Raw genomic sequence first — 19,114 nt, forward strand, 5'->3', positions numbered from 1 at the left:
TGGGTGAGATACACTGGAACAAGATCCTGGGTGCATGAGATACACTGGAGCAAGACCTTGGGTGGTATACACTGGAGGAAGACCTCGAGTGGAATACACTGGAACAAGACCTTGGGTGAGATACACTGAGGCAAGACCTTGGGTGGGAAACACTGGAAAAAGATCTTGGGTGGGAAACACTAGAACAAGATCTTGGGTGAGATGCACTGGGACAAGACCTTCGGTGGGATACACTGGAAAAAGACTTTCGGTGGGATACATTGGAACAAAACCTTGGGTGGGAAACACTGGAACAAGACCTTGGGTGAGATATACTGGAACAAGATCTTGGGTGAGATACACTGGGACAAGACCTTGGGTGGGATACACTGGAACAAGGCCTTGGGTGAGGGTATGGGTGGGGGTAGGGTCTCAACCTATGTATATGTCAATAGTAGAGTACTTCGTAACGAGGACTCTCGTTAAACCAATGAAATTTGAAGTGAACCATATTATTAAATTAAACGACGACAACGCAGTTTTGGTTCTGCCATTTTTCCGATGCCCAACTCATTCGGCGCCACATTTATTGAACATATAATAATTATAACATGCTGCTCACCAATCATGAATCCAACGATGGCACGAAAAAGAGCAAACACCCAGAATGCAGGAGAAAACGCCGAAACAAAATTAAACAGGCAGCAAAAGAAGCCACAAACGAACACTGGGAGTTTGCGACCAAACTTGTCAGAGATGGTACTCACGGAGACACTACCAACAACAAAGCCAGCAAAGATAACGGAGGTTGAAACGAATCCAAGAGAGCCACGATCACAAATAAGGTCAAACTGAAAGAAGAATGAAACACGAACAGTGGTAAAATTTGAATTCGTACAGCTCGTTATTCGTGTTTCGCTTTCAAACCAGGAATGTTTTCATGTTTTGAGTTCTTTTCCTAGAAGGAGATTTCAAAGTCGATCATGCATGGAATTCTGATTGATTCAGTGATCTATTATGTTTCATGCAGTAGAAAGTTCTTAACTCTTAGAATTGACCTGGGGGCTTTAATGTTTTATAGGCACAGAGTAATTGCGCTCCTTCGTGAAATATATATATTTTTACCGCTCGAAATTAAGATTCATGCCTTCGAGCCACCGTGTGTAATCCTTTCTATGCTTACCTCTATACCCAATCTCTATATATTTAACTATTACTGAGTTATGAGCTCGAGATTCGCGCAATAGTTACCACACATAGAAATCGAGAGCAAAAAATCTGATTGTTTTAGTATAAGTCTACTAGTCGTTCAACGCTTTATCTAAATCCTCTTCACTAACATTTCGAAAACGAAAAGAAGCGGACGCCAGTTTATTAACAAGTGCACACTGCACCAGGCTACTCACTATCTACGACAAAGTAGATGGTGATATAGCGTAGCCAATGTGATAGAACGCTAGTAGATTTATACTAAATAAGGATATATTAACGTAAAATGTTGCAGTAGAATCGCATAATATTGGTGTCTTTACCAGGAAAATTAAAGTTAGTTCATGCACTTCTTCAATTTACTGTATACTTACCTCCGTGACGACCGAAGTAAAATCATCTGCAAATTCCCAGTCTTCTTGGGGAATATCACATCTGTGTTTATAGTTGTCGTCTCCTAGACTAATGGTTCCTGTAATCGGACACGTGGAGATATTTTTGCACTTCCAGCCGGGTTCAGATGCGATAAACACCATCAGTATCACAGGAAAGCACCACCATAATCCATAGGCAATGCTAAAATATACGTTGAGCACGATTTGGTAGCGACCAAAGCTGCCAATTTTCTCGAAAACCTCATCAGTGGTTAATTTCATCGCTGAAAAATAAAAAAATAATAGATATTATGACATCAAATCTATCATCTGTATAAAATAAAGGTAGGTTTTCCTTCCAATTCCTGTTTTTTTTTTTTTTTTTTTTTTTTTTAATTCAATTCTTAAAGTGGAGCTATCTTAATGATTCAGGCTTTTTTCACCCCGGGAGGGAAGGGGATGATTTTGTTTTTTGGGGGAGGAGTTAATCGTGAATGAGCCTTACCCCAACCTCAAGCATTTTAACCAAAATTTGATCCTGATATTTTAGATAACTTGGCTTAATTAAAGAATTATAAAGTACACACTCTGCTCTTGCTAAATAAGTCTTTAAATTTCCGTTAATTAAGTATGCCGATACGCTTCGATATAAAGGATAAAGGTTAATCCGAGTACAGACAGCAGATACAAGGAAAATTGGCGATGTTATATTTTGGTATCATTCTATACTTTGTTTCTGTTTTTCACATGTTTATTAGTGCTAATTACCATCTTCTAGTATTTAAATCTCGCACTTTGTGCACTTTGAGTCTGAAGATGTTATAGAATAATACCGAATTAGTATAATTTCCAGAAGTGAATATAAGAATTGGACATTCTGATCGGTCGAAAAGCTCATCATATGACGCTATATTCACCCCGCTAGACCTCGCCATCTTTGCCATCTCGGCAAGTAAACATGGCGGACAGTTGCTGTTTCATTTATTTGAAAGACATTACTCCAAGTCCAGGATATTTGAAAGGATGGAGAATTTTCAAAATGACTGCTGTCGCCCTTGGACCAAAATCGTTTCAAGAACTCGTATTCAAGGCTTTTAAGAATCGTAATCGCAGTGGTTGCGTCGATCGCCAGCAGGTCAGATTGATTGACCCAAATTTATTTTTCTTCAGACTAAAGCTACTCATTTTTAGGCGATGATGACATGTGTGAATGAAGTTAACAACGATAAAACAAAGGTACCGGATTAATTTATTTTTCGTAGTTTTTCGCTCGTTTGTTTTACTGCATGCCGAACTCGATGAGTAAATTGATTGACAATCGCGTACATGTATTACAGCGGTTATCAATCACACACGGGCCGTCGATAAAACCTAGAACATGGAACATCCCGGAACATTCCGGAACATCGAATAATTATGATAATTATGAGAAAAATATGTAAAATAAAATTTTCGAAAATAAAATAAACAAAAATAAATTGGTCTTAGCTCGAAATATAAAAAGATACTTTTCGGGGGTAGGAGAGTAGGTCGGTGAAGGATAGGGAGCGTTGGGTATTCTTTCAACTGACCACAATGAGTGCAGGCTCCCCTTCTTTCCCGCCAATTGCGTCACGTGGCTTTACAGCACTCTGTTTTTCAACACAAACATGGATGATTCGGACGATGAATGCCAGGTAATTCATTGCGTTTCCTCTGATCCCTGATTTCTTCAACGTCTGAAGTGTTCGTAGGAGCATCACACGGTTGCTTGTTAACTGAGCCAGTAGCCAGAGCTTTGTCACAACTGTTCCGTCTTCGAGTTGCAATTGTAATCCTCAGTTTCGCGCTCTCCGCTAGGAACGCCTGGCACTATGACCCACCAAGTGCAGACTCGGCCTTTTCGGAAGCCCGAGTAATCAAAGATTAGAACAGTGCGTTCGAGCGCGTACTTCGCATGTTTGGTCTACTTTGGTGGCGTTCGAAGTTTTGACCAGCGACCTTGCAAGACAGCGCATCGCCAAATGTGTTTAAATTTTTCTGTTTGTATTTGTTTACACTGTCATCAGAGCTCGAGCAGTCCAAACTAGTTTAGGCAAGACACTCAATGACGAAGAGTTTCTATTTCTATCTCACGGAGAAACTATTTCTTCATGAGGAATCGTGCATACGCATATCTTTGAACTGACGTAATGAATTGAATAAAGAAATCACACTCGTATACCCATATTTTTCGGTCTGATTAAGGGCCTGTTTACAAGGAGAGAGGTTTACCCTAGGAGGCGGGTTACCCTAGCAAGCGGGTTACCCTAGCAAGCGGGTTACCCTAGCAAGCGGGTTACCCTAGCAAGCGGGTTACCCTAGCACTCACACATTTTCTCTTTTTTTCTTCATCGCCTGTTTGGAAGGCAGCTAAGGTTACCCGGGTAGGCGGTTTATCCTATCTGCGTGCTAGGGTTACCCTGGCAGGCGGGTTAACTTTTTCCCTTGTAAACACTCTATGTAGGGTTAACCCGACAGGTTAAATTTCTAATTGTTTCCAGACCCTTTGAGTGTAACCGCGCATTAAGAGTGACTTCCTGTAAATACTACGGATAGATGTGCAAAATGCAAAAATCGAATTCCCTCAAACTTTTTCACAAGAAAGCCCTCTGGAAACTACTTAAGAAAATACAAGTTTTAGTTTGTTTGGATTTATATTTTTCAAGTAAAGCGATTTTTTGATTTTCACTCTTGAAGAAGCCCTTGAACCACTGAAAAATGTGCTTCGTATTTGTGACTTGTGTAAGTAGACTAAAACAAATATCAAAACTATTTCGATATTACACAATTCAATGACCCCTCCTTTACAAAGTACCGTTATTAGAATTGGAAAAGATTCAAACCTGAATTTTTAAAAAATTTTCAAATTTACCCTCCTAAACAGCATTATCAGAAAGCTTGATTTTGGCAAATTTCAACGGCAAAACTCCCTACCTGGTACATGGATTCCGCTGTGAAGATGATATTCTATAGAAAGAATAAGGCTTCCTCTATCGTTCTGTGAAATAAAATTTTGGGGCAACTGAAACTGCGAATTTAGACGACCGAAAATATTTACGGTACTCGCTTGAAGTTTATGACCTTTGAACTTAAAGTTGTCTTCATGAATACAAGAGATAACCTAAACAACAGTTGAAAGTTTAGCCTGAATGCGACCCTTTCCCCCATTTAAATGATTTGTAGTCATTCTTTATCTTCTGTGGGCAATTTTATCGAAAGTAATATTTTTTACGCTGAAAAGGAGTGCTAACTTGTGTATGAGTACGTGCGTATTTGTTTACTGAAGCGGAAATTTGTGAATATTAAATTTATTCCATCTAAGTTCTATTTCGTGTGCTGCAAGGCGTTTCGTGTTCTCATTAAAACAAAATGGTATTGTCAAGTAGAAGGTTTTCCTCTCAGATTTTAAAACAACATATAGTTTTTGACTTACCATCCACATGCATGGCTTGATTTACTCAGCAGCGTTACACCGGGTGTGATAGCGGTGAGATGGCGTGACGATAATTGACAAATCGATTTTCGCAAATCGATTTCATCAAAATATATTTATTATGTCTTTTGACATCATAATGCTTTGAGACTACTTGATAAAGACTCTTGTGAAATAAGTCTACAAAATTTTGAAACTCTCATTACAGTGAAATGAAGAACCTGGATCTACTATTTTTATGCCGCGGTCGTGTGATCCTCGAGTGTGGTATCACATGACAATAACAACTAAAAAATGGCCACCTGCAGTTATTCTCAAATCGTTGGTGGCATGTGCGTCACGTGCGGTGCTAGGGTTTCGAATCCCGCACATGTTCAATTTGTTAAAATTGGATAATGTGGCAAAGGTATTCGAGGTCATTTTTGCACGCCCCCTCTCCTCTCTCCCCTGGTCGGGCTTACATGCGACTCGAAATCCGTTTGGTGTTTTTCCGAAATGTTAATATCTCTTGTGAATCAAAACCAAAGCAAAGAATCAGAAAGAAAGTTTAACGTACCGGAGATTTAATCATACTACTGAGCGTTATCACAGGCGAAAATTGCCTAAGAACACGATTGCGAGACATCTGGATGCCGGTAAGGAGGCTAGGATTGGACTGGAGGATTACTTTCCAAAAAATACCACCTGACCTCCATGTAGCACGTGTAAATCTTCTAAGTCCTTATTGTAGCTAGGATTCTCTTGAACGACTGTAAACATCACAATATTAAGAAAGCGAGTCAAACGGCTGCCGCAAAATTCAAGAGATTTTTTCGCAACGGTAAATGATCTTGCACTGTTAACGATCAGGTCAACTGTCCCCCGTCCGGCTCTATAAATTTCAATACTTCAGGATTGATGACTAAAAAAATTCTAAAAAAATCGGATTATTATCGTTTCCCCTGAAATTTGGAGACCAGGGGCGGGGGAGAACACTCTGCGACGCCTGGCACTTTTTGTGTGTTTGGATCATCCAACAAAAAGTGACGTCACATCCGGTAAAAAAGCGGGTTGAGCGGCGAAATAAAATTTGACTGCGACATAATGGTTCTCCCTGTAAGTAAAACAGCAATATTTCGCGATCGGCGGGATATTTCTAACGTTTTATTTGGCCATGATAAACAAAATTTTGTCTTCTTCCTCGCCATATCGTTTGTTTGTGGAACAGAACAATTATTTTTTCAAAAAGACGCTGTTTTGAAGGCGTGTGTTTTTACGAAATGTCGTCGTTTCTTCGTAACTGAATTCCACAGGAGTCATCGTTTACGTGGAAATAATGAATTCTAGGTAAGTTGCACTCAATTCAAATATCCTATTCTCTTAGGTAGGTATTACACTGAGAGAAAAGCGCCATGTCAGTTTTCTAGCCGTGGGAGAACCTATTTAACAGAAGCCCATTTTTTGAAATTTACCATTAACAAACACAGAGCTGTTAATCGTATCACACTGTAAAGATCCACACACATAACGGGGCGGAACTTTCTTGCCAATCGACACTAACTCAAATTCTTGTTCTTGCTTGTGACTCAAACTGGCATTATAAATTCTGTTACGATTTGTTAAGAACCTTAAACGAGATATCTTAATGTTTCCCTTGGTAATCCCTTAATAATGGCAAACGCTTCCTTTAACATGTACTTTAGCAGGCCGTGAACCCCTTAAATATAAACAAGAGGATATTTTTATGGGCGATTCAGTAATCGGGGCATGTCGTGTTTTTTTTTTTTCAGTTATAGTGTAATTTATTTTTCTGTTTCAACAGTGTTAAATGTCAGTGACACTATAAAGTTTCAATACACCCCCCCCCCCCGCCCGATCCTGTGAGGTCAAGCATGCACCTTTAATTGCTTCGATTCCTTTCAATTGCCTTGTTTACAGAGCAAGTTCCCTATCTTTTAATCCCTAACTATCAAATGTCTTTGCAACTTATTTTGAAAGGTTACTTAGACATTTTGCCCTATTTTCAGTTTGCTTTCTCTATATAAGCTTACATCAAGACATTTCAGTTCCAGAGAATGAGAGAACCCTAGCAATTCTCTCTCATAGAGTTCAATTATTTTAATTCATCACGCTTTCAATGTGCGATCTTAATAAACTGTTTGCAAACAGTAATGAAATATCATGCCCCAACACCCAGCCATAAAAGGAAGTCTGGGAACAGGTAATAGCAACAATGACACTACCAGGCTGGTGAATGTTACAAGCTATTATGAACTCATGTCTGACAATGATGAGTGACCATGAAACATGGTGCGGTGAAACTGAACAACCAGACTGCAACTGACATTGCTAGTGTTAGTGTTGTGAAAGTGATTGCTAGCTAGTAGTGTCTGTGAACTTGGACCAGACCAGAAAAGAAAAGGATCCATACTAGAAGTTGACTGAGAGTAACAAGTTTGTTCTCAAAAACTGAAGAAGCTGCCTTATCAGACAGTCTTAAAGCCAGCTTCATCGCAACTTGTCAAGAGTTCCTGGATTGTGTATGTGGGAGGACTCCTTGTAAGGATATATATCAGGAAGCTCTGCTCAAAAGTTTTCAGGCTTCAGATATAACTATTAAAGGGTAAGGGATTTCTGACAAGTTGAATTCAGGTGTATAATGAAAGGGTACCGAAATCTTTCTTTTAGGGACTTCCTTCTTCTAGCTCTAAAATGTTGTTGATAATCTCTCATTTACTCTCATGAGCCAGAATGAGGGGATTCTGATATATTGTTCAAAAAGATATTTTAAAACTACTTTCTATGGGTTAAGAAAAGGGATACAGTATTAAGGGGTTGGACCTTGAGGTGCAGCTTCCCCATTTAAAACTATGTAAAATACCTCCCCCCCCCCCCCCCCCCGCCTCTCCTTGTGTAAAAAGGATGTTCAAATTGTTTTCTGGAAAAAAGCAAAAAAACAAAACAGTGCCAATTTAAGGGATTGTGTCATTATCAATGTAAGTTCCCATTTGTATTTTGAATTAAAATGGGCCTAACGTTATCCACAACAGTATAAAATAACCATACTTTGCAGCTTCAGAGAGACTCAAACTGATAATGAAAACAACTTTTATTTTTGCCCCTTCCTTTGTACCTTGTGATATTTTTAGGGAAATTCTCAAAACGTCTCTGCCCAAAGAAAATAAAGAATATAAATGAAAATCACTTTTTTTTATCTTGAAAATGATCTCTGAGACAAAAACGTCCTTTTTATGGCTAGTTATTATCTTACAATGTGTTGAGAAGAAACTGCTTATAGGAAAATATAAATGTTCAACAAAAAAATGAACAGAAAAAACAACAACAAACTTTTGCAGAGGAGCTCCTATATTCTTCAACTTACATGTAGGGTAATAGAATCTGTTTTTACACTTTCACACCAAAGAAAACACCACAGAAATGAGAATTATTGTTATTGTGTCCGAGCTGCATATTTTTTGAATGGAAATATTTCCCATAAAATTTCTACATTATATTCTTGCCAGTACATGTATGACAACATACCAAATATATTTTGGAGAGAGGAGTACTTATAAAATTAATACAAACTGGTGTAGTTTAATTTTCCATTTAATTTTTGTAAACCTCTTACAGAATGCAACTTTTGGTTAGGTTGCACTTCACTGTCAAGGAAGAAATCACACCAAGGTGGCTTTGCATCTTTATTATGATTTCCATTATCAGTAAAAAAAAAATCACACTTGGACAGGTCTCTTGATCATGAGGGTATTTGCTCATTTACCACCTATAAAAAAACAAGATATAATGTATCATTTTTACCTGTGCTGCAAATTTTTCAATTGAAATCAGTTTGTTTCCACTTTTAGAGTGGTTTTTAAAAAGGATCACAAGCACACCACCCACCCCTCAGTCCCTATTCCTACCCTACAACAGTACAGCCAGGATCCCATATCAACCTCCCAACATAAGTGATAACTTACCATAATACTCCTATACTACAATACAATCTTTGTACAGACAGACCTAGATTCAAACATCAGATCTCTGACTTTTTGGTCCACTTCATCTCCACTAAGCCATGAAAGCAACCATTGCAAATGTCCTTATATTTGTTGGTCTAATTTATTGTTGTTCTCAGATTCCCCCTTCCCCTTTGATGAAATTAAATTGGTTTAAAAAAATTAACTGGTTTAAACAAATTAAAGCAGAGGTAGAAATTGAGCCATAAAATTACTATAATTTTAGTATGAGGATATTGAAATATAGCTATACTATTAATATCCTTATGTTCTATTGTAAAGACAGTGTAACTACTCAAATTGACCTTCATTGTCAGAGACAAAAACCTGAAAACATCTAAACACAGGTCAGTGAGCATATTGCCAGTTATGCTTTTGCCAACAACCATTCTGCCTCAAAAATATAGAAGATAATGACAATAATAACAGAACCAACATCTGTCAATTCAATAACCACACCAAATTCCCCTCCAAATTCCTTTCGACACCTTAGAGTAAAATTTTGCCAACAGCATAAATTCAACTCAATGCTTTAAAGTGCTTCTATCCTTAAATTTTCACTCCTTGAGTCAGAATTTTCAGGTGTATCACCCAGCATTCCACAAAAGATTAAAAATGCTGTTTACCTTTTGCAGATATCTGCATCAGTTCCAAAGATATGTAGGTTGAAAAATAGAAATATGCAAATGAGGTGACTGATGTTGTCATACACTTAACCCAATATTACATCAGGTTGGTAGGCTTATACTTAGAACTACAGGAAACACACCTATGGCTATAAAAATTATATACAGCCTGTATTTTCCCATGGCAACTTGCTCTTTTCCAGTCCCCTCTAACCTGATTTCACTAATTCAGTGATTTTCAGCTTGAAAAACGTTAAACGAGGCTACGACTTTGACCTTGCATGTTAATACATGTATGCTTCCCAGATCGTGCTGATGAGGCACCATTGGCAAATATCAAAATGGAAAGCCAAAGGTGGCCAGAAAAACCTATAATCATCAGGAAAGGTTGAAACCCAGTATGTTGCCATGGTAACAAAACTGTTATGCTCATATTATGGAGGACATCCGCAAATTTCATCATAATAGCACTTTAAAGCACTGTCCCTAGGAGCCCATGGTCCCTTGTATCTGGAAAATAGTTCAAAACTTGCCTGGGATGGATGATCTAAATGGTAGGTGGGAGACTCCCAGAATATTGGGGTGAGTTGCAAGAATGATTGTATAATTATCTCTTTGCAGGAACTCATTAGACACTAACACTACTAACATGACTGAGTTTGGACAATATATATTTTGTTTTTTGGATACATGTATACTGTTACTGGTCATACAAGAGGTACCTTGCTACTGAGTTAAGTCTTAATGTGTGTATTTTAAAGGAGAAGGTCACTCCAAAAAACATAAATTTTATGTCAACGCTAATGAAAACCTTGCACTAAGGTTAGCCACTCACAGAAGTTTCAGCGTCTGAAGTGCAGGTTTTCCTTATGAAGTTCACCTCCAAAGAAGCACCCAGGCCAAGTTTTCATGACATCATTCTGTCTGACGGATTTTGCCCTGATAGCTTGCGACAAGCCTTTTGACTACCACTCTGGGTTATGGCTGCTCTTGAGACATATTATTTTGAGCTAAACAAGCTCTAAACTCCTTGTAACGGATGCCAAGTCAGTTGCAGGTTCTTCTCCTTCCCACCAATTTCGAGTTGGACAGAATGAAGTCACATAAACACAGCCTCAGGCTGCTAAGACAGTTGCAAAATGGTGGCCTCCGAAGTCGTTTCTTAATTTCGAGATGAATTTCTTAAGGACAGCAGGCACTTCAGAGGCTGAACCTTTGGTGAGTGGAAATGCTGAATATTCACTTGCTATAAGTGAAGACAAAAAAAGTAAGCTTTTTGGAGTGACCTTCTCCTTTAAACTGAAAACATGAAAACTGAAAAAATGTGAGCTTAATGCAACAAAATGTATATTAAACTTGGGCCAGTTCAGTATGATTTATTACAAGGTTTAAATCAGCCACAAAAAAATTGTTAGCAACTGATATTACTGTGTAAAGGCTTCTGGAAGGGTTTTACTTTTATAAAGCACCTGGCAGCAAGTACTATTTTGGTTTACTAAAGAAAGACTCTTGTTACTGCTTAAGGAAACTGTGTTTGGTACAGTAGGTGTCAAAATATTATGGCTTTGATGACATGATAATAGAGATGTCAGCCTTGGTAATTTCAGGGATAGTGGATAACCAATCTCCAAATAATAGAGTTATGGGACTTCACTATCAAAGTGATGCCTAATGCTTATTATAAATTTTGTATATTACTCCTAAAATGTACAATCCAGAATTTTGTTTTGTGGGTAATAGCTCAAATTCATTTTCACCTCTGTGAGGTACAAATATTCTTAAAACAACCAACACTGACAATTTTAAATTACAGTGGAACTCTGTTAATCTGGCTGCTGGGCCACAAAAATCTGACCACATTAACAGTGTGGTTAAAGGGGTTCTTTAAATAAGAAAATGACCAACTGACTGAGCCTCTGTTCAAGCCAGAATCAAGTGGCCGTAATAACAAGGTGGCTATGTGAATGGGGTGGCCATAAGGCGGGGTTCCACTGTAGTGATGAACATATAAGATGATCCTCTCAAACACCGACCCATAAAGATTTTGGAAAGTATAGTTTGTATACTCAGTTAGACAACACACAACTTGGGCCCAGAGCTGACTAGAGATATTCCATTTTATATCCACACCCCCTTCCCCCAGCCACACTCACTAAATAAGTCAATATTTACCACCTAACAGAAAAGATAAAAGTGCAGAAATAACTCTTTCATAGCCCCGTCTAAAGCTCATGTCAACAAAGGAAGAGGGAGTGTGGAAATAAAATAGAATGGCCCTACTAGGGACCATTTATATGGTCTTGGGTACCCAAGACAACCCTTCTCCTGAGTTACCCTGGCCAAGCTAACTTTTCATTTATTTCTTTGAAAAATCAACCAGCTGTTTACATTTAGGATCATGAACCTGTCTTGCCTGCAAGACAACAGGGGTGGGTGAGTTGTCTAGCCTTGGCTCATGTCACGCCTTGGCACCCTGACAGGCAGGGCAACTTTTCTTTATATAAACACTTTGGCTTGGCTAACCAGGACAACTCTTCGCATGGTGAGTGTCACATGATGCCTAGATTTAGAATTTAAAGCAGAAATATCAATTTACAAAGAAAAGAAAATTAACTCAGCAAAACCCACTGTGATTGAATGACTGAAGGAAACTCAAACAAAGAGGGATATTGCCCATTTGATTATCCAATAAGGTTTTTGAATAGTCATGCAGGGTCATATTCAGCCAAATGCATGGGGAAATAAATGGCAAACAATCACTTTAAGATCAAACCAAGCTAGAATTCTCAGCCCACCCACAATGGAGCAATCACAACTGACCTTTGTGAATTATTTGATGCATGCGTATGAGACAGCCATTTATCATTCTTTCTTTACAAGATGGAAGGTAGATGCCATTTAAACATTGATCAAATAATGAACAAAGATCCCGTTGCTACAGAGCTACATTGTATCTCCACCAGATTAACAGAAGATGAGGTGTTGTAAACAGATCTTTGGAAGAACTAAAAAAGCTGTGAAAACAATCACCAGCGGCCTGTGTTCCCACAGCATCTCTTGTTGAGTCAATTTGATATATAGAACATATCTTTAAAATCTCAAAATAGTTGAATTAACTAATTATGACTACCAAAATCTGCGATTCTCCCTACACTATTTATTACCAGAATAAAAATTTGATAACCTATTTACCACCATGGTAACTGACACAGTTGCCCTAAACATAATTTTTGACAGCCTTTTGTTTATGGTCTTATCACTAATGATGAAAAAGTAGCTTCTTCTAAACAACATTACCCAATTCAAGACTAGAGTACGAAACCCATATCCTATTTAAGGCCAAAATGGCCAAAACTGATACCCTATTTATGACCAAAACGACTGAAAAACCATACCTTTTGGGGCCACACATACCCCTATAGTGCAAATAAGGGAGTACCCCCCACCCCGGGTCACAGTAGAAGTGGGTACCTGTCAAAAGCAGAGGTAAAGTTAAGGGCTAAGGAGCTAACCCTATAAACAGGCCAACCCCCCTCTTTTGTAACTGCCCAAAGAAGTTGATCCCTAGGCCAGCACTGCAGTTCAGACAATAAAGAGGAATATGCAATTGACCACTGGATAAAATTTGAATTCTGTCCAGCATACATGTATATTTATGAACAGTTTCACAGTACCCGGGGGGGTACTCCCAGAAAATTTGGTGGGGGAGTGCTTCACCCCTTTGTTGATCTCTTCGGGGAAATCTGATATCTCCAAAGCTCGCCTCTAACTCTCAACATCACTTATTTCTTACAGAGAAAAACCGTATTCAACAAGAGATACGGAAATAGGATACTAACCTTGAGTATACGCTTCAGCATGTCTTTTCCACCACGCGCACGTGGATACAGAGCTTCAACTGTGTTCACTTTCAGAAAAAAACGGCTTCTGTTAAATATGTTCCCGTTGTGCACAGTACAAACTATGGCCAGCAATACTTCATCCAGGTTGTTGTTAACATTATAGGCTATTGCACTTAGTGTTATAACCGAATCACGAACAATAAGAACCAAAAGTCGGAACAACACCAGTTTTGAATATGTGTAAAATCCGCCATTCGATGACACAAGGCTCTCCGTTATTTTCCTTCAAAACAATACTAAACTGTTCTCTTTTGCCAACAGTTTTGCTTCAAAAGTCGAAGAAATGTGCCTTCACGATATTTCTATCCTCAATATGGAAGGACACGGACCTGATGGTTTGCAAATAGAAGAAAATCTTCCCCAATCGAAACGCCATTTTTTCGCTTTGTGAAACGGGCTGCGCGGCACCGTTTAAACCGGATGTGACGTCACTTTTTGTTGGATGATCCAGTACAAAAATTTCAGGAGTCTTCTGCCCCGCCCCTGTTGGAGACATAAAACTAGAGATAATTACCTAAGCACATGGCTAGTTTCACGTGGAATGCTTCAATGTGGCTTACATGACGACATTGCGAAATCACCCAATTTTAAGTCAAAATGGCGGCGTTTTGTTGAGCGAGCGATGTCCATGATTTCAACGTCCTGAAGATGTTTTCGGAAGCGGACAACATTCCTAAAGGTATTTGAAGTAAATACGAATGTAATTTTACGGTTAGCAAGAAATTAGAAGCGAAAATTTTAGGTAAGTGAGCTTGCATGACCTTCGCCATGTGCTACTCAAATCCACGCATGTTGTTCAAATGCGACTAAATTCCCTTCGGACCGCCGTTTTTCCGTTTGCAATCTCAAATAATTCTTGAATTATGTGTCTTGAATCGTTTTTGGGATCGTAGAGCTCAGGAACTTTGGAAAAAAGCTTCGTTTTGTTGAGTAAACACACTTTTCGAAAAGACGCGTAACTCGATTCGAGTTAATATTCAACTGGCTGTTGCCATGGTGACGGAAATGCGAGATTTTTAATTAGATAAAAAAAAATATTCTAAAAAATTTCGGTTTCGATGGTTTTTCGCTCTGTTTTCAGGATATGTTTGCTGATAAATTAAGGAAATTAGTTATTTCTACATCAAATTTGACCAGTGGAGTGGAAATACATTTTTTAAATACTTTTTTACATTTTTTCCTTTTTTTTTTGTGAAGTTTAATTTATTTAAATTGTTAAAAATTACTACTAGCTTCCATGAAGGAAAACTTTTTTTTTTCTAGAGAGTATTTTTTATGCTCTTTTAAATGAGATATAGTAGATTATTCTCCTGTAAATATTTGCTGAGATATTAATGAATAACCTTATGACCTTTTCCACACCCATTTTCTTAACTGGACGGAAATGAGTTAAAGCAAAATGGTATAAGCTTGATACAAAGTTATGGTCACTTTGTTACCAGCTCAGACAAACGAAAACGTAAAAACGAGGCTTCTGGCGAGTTCTTAGGGGAGGCTAAAACTGTATTGGGATAATATCTTTGGAACCACTCCTCAAATTTATAAATAAATGGTTCTCCCGGGTCAATAAGTCACAATAACAATGACGACCAGCCATAAGCAGGGACTATAGTGACAATCGCATGACTCGAGAGACTCTCCAAGTAAGGACAAGTAGGGAGTTTTCCGCCGTCCTTTGATGTTTCCCACGTCAATATCAAAACCTTCACAAATCGAACGGAGCATGGCTACACTCAGCTGCCGCATTTTCGTGGGAGAAACCTGTAAATAGCCGGGCCGCAATATAACTCAAGAGACTATAGTCTCAAGAGACTATAACGCTTTTGCACGGTCAGCTACATTGGAAGAGCGCCATTAGATTTTGATTTCGCGTATCATGAAATCACGCCTTATTGGGCCTCATGGTGATTGTCTGTTACAGTAGCATTCAGTATTTTCTCGATAATCTTCCACAATATTTTCGATCTAAAGATAAAATTGAATTACGAATACACAGACCTGCTCTAGCCAACAGTAGCCTTGCTTCGTCCAGAGAAGAATCGCTCATACCAATAGCCTTCAAATGACCTCGAATGTCTTTGTCACATTTTCTAATTAAAACACATTGAACATGTGCGGGATTCGTAACACTAGGACCGCACGTGCCACCAACGATTTGAGGATAACTATAGGTGGCCATTTTTTAGTTGTTATTGTCATGTGATACCACACTCGAGGATCACACGACCGCGGCATAAAAATAGTAGATCCAGGTTTTTTATTTCACAGCAATGAGAGTTTCAAAATTTGTAGACTTATTTCACAAGGGTCTTTCTCAAGTAGTCTCAAAGAAAGATATTATAAATACATATTTTTGGATGAATTCGATTCACCGCTATCAAACCTGGTGTAATGCTGCTGAGTAAATCAAGCCATGCATGTGGATGGTAAGTCAAAAACTATATGTTGTTTTAAAATCTGAGAGGAAAACCTTCTACTTGGCAATACCATTTTGTTTTAATGAGAACACGAAACGCCTTGCAGCACACGAAATAGAACTTAGATGGAATAAATTTAATATTCACAAATTTCCGCTTCAGTAAACAAATACGCATGTACTCATACACAAGTTAGAACTCCTTTTCAGCGTAAAAAAAATATTACTTTCGATAAAATTGCCCACAGAAGATAAAAAATAACTATAAATCATTTAAATGGGAGAGAAGGTCGCATTCAGGCTAAAATTCCACCTGTTGTTTAGGTTATCTCTTGTATTCATGAAGACAACTGTAAGTTCAAAGGTCATAAACTTCGAGTGAGTACCGTAAATATTTTCGGTTGTCTATATTCGTAGTTTGAGTTGCCCCAAAATTTTATTTCACAGATTGATAGAGGAAGCCTTACTCTTTCTATAGAATACCATCTTTACAGCGGAATCCATGTACCAGGTAGGGAGTTTTGCTGTTGAAATTTGCCAAAATCAAGCTTTCTGATAATGCTGTTTAGGAGGGTAAATTTGAAAATTTTTTAAAAATTCAAGTTTGAATCTTTTCCAATTTTAATAACGGTACTTTGTAAAGGAGGGGTCATTGAATTGTGTAATATCGAAATAGTTTTGATATTTGTTTTAGTCTACTTACACAAGTCACAAATACGAAGCACATTTTTCAGTGGTTCAAGGGCTTCTCCAAGGGTGAAAATTAAAAAACCGCTTTACTTGAAAAATATAAATCCAAACGAACTAAAAGTTGTATTTTCTTAAATAGTTTCCAGAGGGCTTTCTTGTGAAAAAGTTTGAGGGAATTCGATTTTTGCATTTTGCACACCTATCCGTAGTATTTACAGGAAGTCACTCTTAAGTTGTCCCGGGTTAATTGTAGGGTTACCCTACCTATAAAATTTTGCTTGTAAACCGGACCCAGGCTATCTTTTGCCCTCCAGCTAGGGTTAACCCGCTTGCTAAGGTAACCCTCCCTCCTGTCATGGTGCTATTATGAGGATTTATTGGGTATAAACAAGGTCCTGTTGCTCCTAAATGAACATGGGGACCCCTCATTTTTATTTCAAATTTAAGTTCCTATAATATATACAATCAATAGGCGAAGTTTTACAAAAATCTCAGTGCAGGTTCTATTCCAGTGGAATGACCTTAAGTATCGGCAGCAAATCAAGCAAACTATCAGGATCGGTCAGTATTAAACTAAGAATGCAGAAAGCGGACCGGGCTATAGCTGGTTTTCACATGACATCACTAAAATTCGAACTACAAAACTATTGATCTTCCTGAGATTTTACTTTAATGATGTATAAGAGCAGCTGAAAACAAATATTCATACAAATTTTTGCTCCGAATGGGTTCTTGGTTTTGTGATACACTACGCTTGAATTTCTAAGCTTTTGCGTGACGCGGCACTTACGTGACGGCCTACAGAGCTGTCATGATGGTTGAAAAAGTGACTTATTTCGCGGAACTTGGCTATCGGAACAGTTCCTGTCTTAGAAAAATTATTATTTTAATGTTTTAGAGTTCCTCAAGGGATAAATCCACGCTTTTGTAGCAAAACTCAGCGACAGATGTTTCTGTTGGTTTCCAGCCGCCATGTTAGGGCCCATACGGATGGGCACCAGCATGGCGTCTCCATACAAATCTCTATAAATTTGGGGAAAACATTTCTCTGCATATCTCGCATAAGAAAAATTGCTGTGACCAGAATTTTGGCGAGAGGCTTCGCGTATTTACCTTCTTTGATTTCCCAGATTCTGGACTTTATTGACCGGTTTTGATTTTTACTTTGATCTATTTTGAATTGCGTGACACTGAAAACCAGCAATAGACTGCAAAACAGTCGTATTTTTTGCGAACGCGAGCTGTGTTTCGCACCACGGATCAGGGTACTACTCGAATTGAAGACACACCAGGAAAATAAAGTCCATGGGATCTATCAGTTGTTTTGAACTAGTTTAATCAGCACAAGCTAGCTAGTCAACTGAAAGCAAAGGCATACATGTGGGTTGACTATAGCAATTCTAAAAAATCGGATCTAACTTAAAAAACGAAACAGCAAAAAACATTCTCCAACATATTGTCGATATACTCACAATTCTGTAAGGCGTAATCCCGTTTAAGACGCACTATTTTCCTACTTTTGTACAAAGAGCACAAACACACTGTTTTCGATAAAAGGATTACTTTCTACTGATCTCTTGATATCCTACTCGTACCAATCCACGAACGAGAGCCATAATCCGATTGGCTACTAAAGCAAAAATGGCGGGAATCTCGCGTGTTTGGTTTTATCACTAAGAAAACAAACATAATGTCTAAAAATAAACAAAACTCTCACCGAAGTGCAAAACAAGCTGAGCGACGGTCAATATTCGAACGAAAGGTCTGAAGCGAGGGAGGCAAACATACGGTTGAAAATGCACTTACCTAGCTTCTAGGTGTTTTCTCAAAAGGAGCTTTAACTGTAACGTTAGATAAATTGTCTCTCAAGTCTTAAATACGTAGCCTTTCAATACATCCATCTGCCAGCCCGGTCCTGTTTTGGTCTCAGTGAAATTATTGTTTTCAGTCACTCAAGCCACGCTAATTTAAACAAAAGTGCTCCGTCAAGCTCTATAGTTCAGCTAGCAGTCCATATAGGAATGAATGAACCAGTTCCTTCTTTAGTTGTACTGTATAGAGCTGCAGAATATGAAGCTACGTTGTAAATGGTTGCAACCTCATCACAGACCTAGGCAGACCACCCTATGTGTTCGTGGTTAGTAATTGTTATATGAAACGAACAGACTCTATTGCTGTGTTTACATTTGAGCTTTTACATTCGTCCAGTGTTTATACCGACTCAAATAACTCAAGTTGATCTTTCAACATTCGCGCGCGCTGCATTATCAACGTCATGAAATCGAACTTGGACGAAGATCCCACCACAGCGGAACAGGAGCAAATTGAGGTGCCATCATTTTCATAGGCAAGGACCTCATTCCATAATATTGCAGCGAAAATTCATCTGCTTGATCATACCCAGAGTATGCATGGTTATATGCGTAGAGACGTGGATACGTTTTATATGCAGCATCCTCCCTGGTG

The 19,114-nt window shown here is 38.4% G+C and overlaps 2 protein-coding genes across 2 annotated transcripts in view; both read right to left on the reverse strand.

Moving 5' to 3' along the window:
- Positions 1 to 261, reverse strand: part of LOC145500148 (uncharacterized) — a 2,362-nt gene extending 2,101 nt beyond the window's left edge. The window contains exon 1 of the mRNA XM_081479628.1: positions 13 to 261. Coding sequence (XP_081335754.1) covers positions 13 to 261 — 249 coding nt within the window. The remainder of the gene's footprint in view (positions 1 to 12) is intronic.
- LOC145500926 (solute carrier family 22 member 15-like) overlaps positions 1 to 18,483 on the reverse strand; it is a 27,186-nt gene extending 8,703 nt beyond the window's left edge. The window contains exons 1-3 of the mRNA XM_081480479.1: positions 18,455 to 18,483; positions 1,563 to 1,846; positions 602 to 830 (exon numbers count right to left, since the gene is read on the reverse strand). Coding sequence (XP_081336605.1) covers positions 602 to 830; positions 1,563 to 1,844 — 511 coding nt within the window. The 5' untranslated portion in view covers positions 1,845 to 1,846; positions 18,455 to 18,483. The remainder of the gene's footprint in view (positions 1 to 601; positions 831 to 1,562; positions 1,847 to 18,454) is intronic.
- Positions 18,484 to 19,114: the final 631 nt, after the last annotated feature.

Source organism: Orbicella franksi, chromosome 10, assembly GCF_964199315.1.
Source record: "Orbicella franksi chromosome 10, jaOrbFran1.1, whole genome shotgun sequence".
Classification (NCBI taxonomy): Eukaryota; Metazoa; Cnidaria; class Anthozoa; order Scleractinia; family Merulinidae; genus Orbicella; species Orbicella franksi.